General features: G+C 41.7%; 1 protein-coding gene across 1 annotated transcript in view; it reads left to right on the top strand.

Annotated features, from left to right (window-relative positions):
- syne3 (spectrin repeat containing, nuclear envelope family member 3) overlaps positions 1-3,684 on the top strand; it is a 43,271-nt gene that overhangs the window by 1,742 nt on the left and 37,845 nt on the right. The window contains exon 2 of the mRNA XM_032499810.1: positions 1,487-1,644. Within this exon, the coding sequence (XP_032355701.1) occupies positions 1,501-1,644 (144 nt within the window). The 5' untranslated portion in view covers positions 1,487-1,500. The remainder of the gene's footprint in view (positions 1-1,486; positions 1,645-3,684) is intronic.

Below are 3,684 nucleotides of genomic sequence, written 5' to 3' on the forward strand. Positions count from 1 at the left end.
TTGAACAAAAACACTAACAAAAAAAACCAACAGGGACGTTGTGGAGCGTCCTCTGGTGGACAAACCCATGCAATGCCAATGCTCGTAACATGGGTGACAGCCCATTTTTTTTATTTTTTAATAAATGTATTCATCAGAATCATTTATTTGTCATTTGAAATGCTTCTGATTAATTAATATAAAAAAAAAAAAATTGTCCATTATAAATACTGATAGATCGGGAAATGCATAATATTGGAAGATAATATTGGCCCGCCGATATATCGGTCGGACTCTAATTCAGATCCATAACATGTTCTGACCACATATCACTGGTCGACTGTGTGACATCATCACATCTCTGTCCTTCACTCGCTGTCTGTCAGCTGCTCATATTGGTCGCCGCCTTCTTTAATATTAGAAGCAGAACCAGAAAAAAAGTTATAAATTTGGTGTTGCTTCATTGTTTCTGAGACCAGACGTGTCAGCGATTTTCAGATATTCTGTCCAATAAACAAGCGTCTGTCTCGATTGTGTGACGTGTGTTGACAGTGTTTGGGGCGTTTGACAAAGTGCCGTGTAAATGCAAGCCCAACCAATTGTGTTACGTCCCTTCTGCGTCTAGGACCGGAGGACAATAACAATAACACCCGGGTGGAAGACCAAGCGGAAGCAGTTAAAGCTTAAATAAGATAATTTATTATAAAACTAATAGTCAACAGAAAACGATCTTCAGTAGGAAGACCAATAATATCAGGGGTTAAACGTCATTGCCCCTCTCACTCCCTTTCATGTCTTCATCTGTCCTGTGACATAAAGGCCTAAAAATGCCCCAAAAAATAATCTTAAAAGAAAGAAAGCGGCATATAATGGGAAACACAATTCAACAGGGTAACAACACCAACAAAGAAAGCTGAGTCCTCCTTCGCAGAGCGGACTGTCAGTACAGAGAGCGAAAAACACACTGTCATCGTAGCTGGAGCTAGCCTAAAGCTAGCAAGCTAACAAACAACATAAATAAATAAAATATGCCAACTACACTTAACATTTGAGACATCTGCTAGGTGCCGATTTTAGTGAAAAACACACTACTCATCAGTCTGACACTGGGTTCAGATAGGACGCTCTGCAAGTGGGCTGGCCTTCCACAGGCCACCCCTGTTTAAGTCATTTAAAGAGAAAGAATGGTCAAAATTGAATCAGCAGAGGCCAACATATCCTGATTTGTTCCCCGCCCTGGACAAGCTATACTAAACACTAGAACCTTTATTTCCCATGCTGTAACAATAACAATATCTACTTTTTCTTAGACCCTACCTACTTTGTAAACACCCTGATCTTTTCCAAATTCAAGCTCCCAGTTTTTAACACAGGCTTTCGGTCACAATAAAAAATAAATAAATAAAGCAAAGCAATTTTTTTCCTTCAAATTAAAATGGAATTGGAATTTCTCTTTAACATTAAGTGCTAGCCAATATCAAGTCTGAGTTCTGTTCTTCTTTTTAAGGTGCGGGAGTGGTCATGACGCAGCAGGAGCAGCAGGAGTTCATGGAGAGCCTGGAGGCAGCCCTCTCCTGGATGCGGGCCGTCCAGGAGAGGCTGAAGGCCAACGACAACACCGAGGGGCCCCGTGATGCCCTGGAGGGACGACTCAAAGAGACAGAGGTGAGATCCTTCACTAACCCCCTATCTAGTCTGCAAGCATATCAGATGCGTTTTTCTCTAGCGCAAACAACTGTTCTCACTCCCAACTGGTAGTGTACAGACGCTTGGTTAGTGGCTCTCAGCAGCAGATACTGACGCTAAAAATCACCCTTTAGCATCTGCGTGGAGCGCGCCGGGCAGAGCAGCAGCTTGACCTCAGTGCTGATTACGTAGTATTAAGAGGGACAACGATAGTGAGTCGTATGAAAGACTGAAAATCTGCAATCTTTTCCCTAAACCTGACTGTGCCACATGTCAGTTAAACGTACGTCCCGACACAGAGCGTCCAAAAGCACGCCCAAGCACATCACATGACGCTAAGGGAGACTTTTTGCATCAATAACAAACACATCCGTGTGTGTACAGACACAGCTCTCTTTGTCATGAAGGTTTGTTCACTGTTTGACTAAATCTGCAAATGATCTGAAATGTTTGGACTCATCATCTTTTGAAGGCTCCATCTTCCTTTCCTGAGATCAAACCCCGATATCAGTTTTGTAACCAAAATATCCCAAACCGACATTGAATCGGAAATAGAATCAAATTGGAAATGTAATTGAATCGGGAAATCAGAAGGGGTGGGGGCGGGGAAATCAATACAGCATTGTATTGCGATATTTTCTGTGGCAATACTTTATCAATACACAGAAGCCAAGTATCGATCTCTTATTATATATGTGTGTTGGTAATTTTGTCTGCTTGACAATCCCATGTTGCAGCAATAAAATTAAAGTGAGATGAACAAACAGAGAAATGTATCTTTTTAGATAAAACAGATGTTGACCAGAAGTTTCCGTTTGGGAACATCTTTTGAAATTGGGGAAAAAAAATAAAATTGCAATATATCGCAGAAGTATTGTGATGATATCGTATCGTGAGGCCTCTGCTGAGTCCCACCCCTGGATTTCAGTAGGGATAACCAGTCCTAGTACACAGTTGCTTCAGTGTTTCATGAACGCTGTTGGCACTTGAGCGCCATGCTAACGTGGATTTGCGGTCCAGACAGGGTGTTACTGTTTGACCCCTCACTTCTGACCCCAGCTGCTGCTGGAGTACTCTGTCATTAGACTCCAGACTGGGGACAGCTGCAGCTCCTGGTCTTCAAGCAGGGTACGGTATCTGAGGATCCAATTCCTGTTTACATTTTAGTAGATATAATGTACAAAGAAATTATGGACACAGACACACAGTAATTTTTCAAAAAAATAAGATATGTCATGAGAAAGTGAATTATACTCACCTCAGTTTTAATACAGCCCTTTTTAGAAACCAAGTGTTTTAAGATCTTTTAAGGTCACGCTGGGGGGCCAAGTATGTGACAAGTGTTGTGCCGGTTTTGAGGCGATGCAAGGGTCCTGTAAAGAAAACTGGAAACACTACTGCTTCTTTCTACCTCAAGAAAGTTTTACAAAGCTATGAGGGAATAGAGAAAAAGAAAATGAAACACAAGCACTGAACTGCTCGGAAGTATGTGTCCAGCTGAATGTAAGAGGGAGGGAGGGAGGGAGGGAGAGGCTGTATGAGGCAGAGGCAATAATACATCGGCATTGGCAGTCATAATACATTGTTTACATTTGTTAATGTGCATTTATTAAGCACCATTCAATTAAAATGTGACTGTGAACTAAAATATGACAGCATATTGTAGTTTCTGTATTTATAACCAAAGCATTGATCAGTAATACAGTAAAAATGGGGTAAATGTGAAAAAATAAATTGCGTTGCAGGTCGAATTCAGGTGTGCGCCCCTAAAAATGTTCATTTAGGGGCTACAATGCTCCTTGTAAAATAAAATTCGTCTGGAGCCCTGCACTGTTCAACACAACAGCGGCAGCTCTTAAAGAGGTTAACGCAGATGCTGCAATAGCATCAGTCCAGGTGGAGATCAAAAGACGCAGACAGCTTTAGCTGACATGCTATCTCGTAACCCATTGGCACCAAGCTGCTTTGCAAGGGTCTTGTAGTCCATTCAAGACTTGTGTAGGTCTACAATCTTGTCCC

The sequence above is a fragment of the Etheostoma spectabile genome, chromosome 20 (assembly GCF_008692095.1).
Source record: "Etheostoma spectabile isolate EspeVRDwgs_2016 chromosome 20, UIUC_Espe_1.0, whole genome shotgun sequence".
NCBI lineage: Eukaryota > Metazoa > Chordata > Actinopteri > Perciformes > Percidae > Etheostoma > Etheostoma spectabile.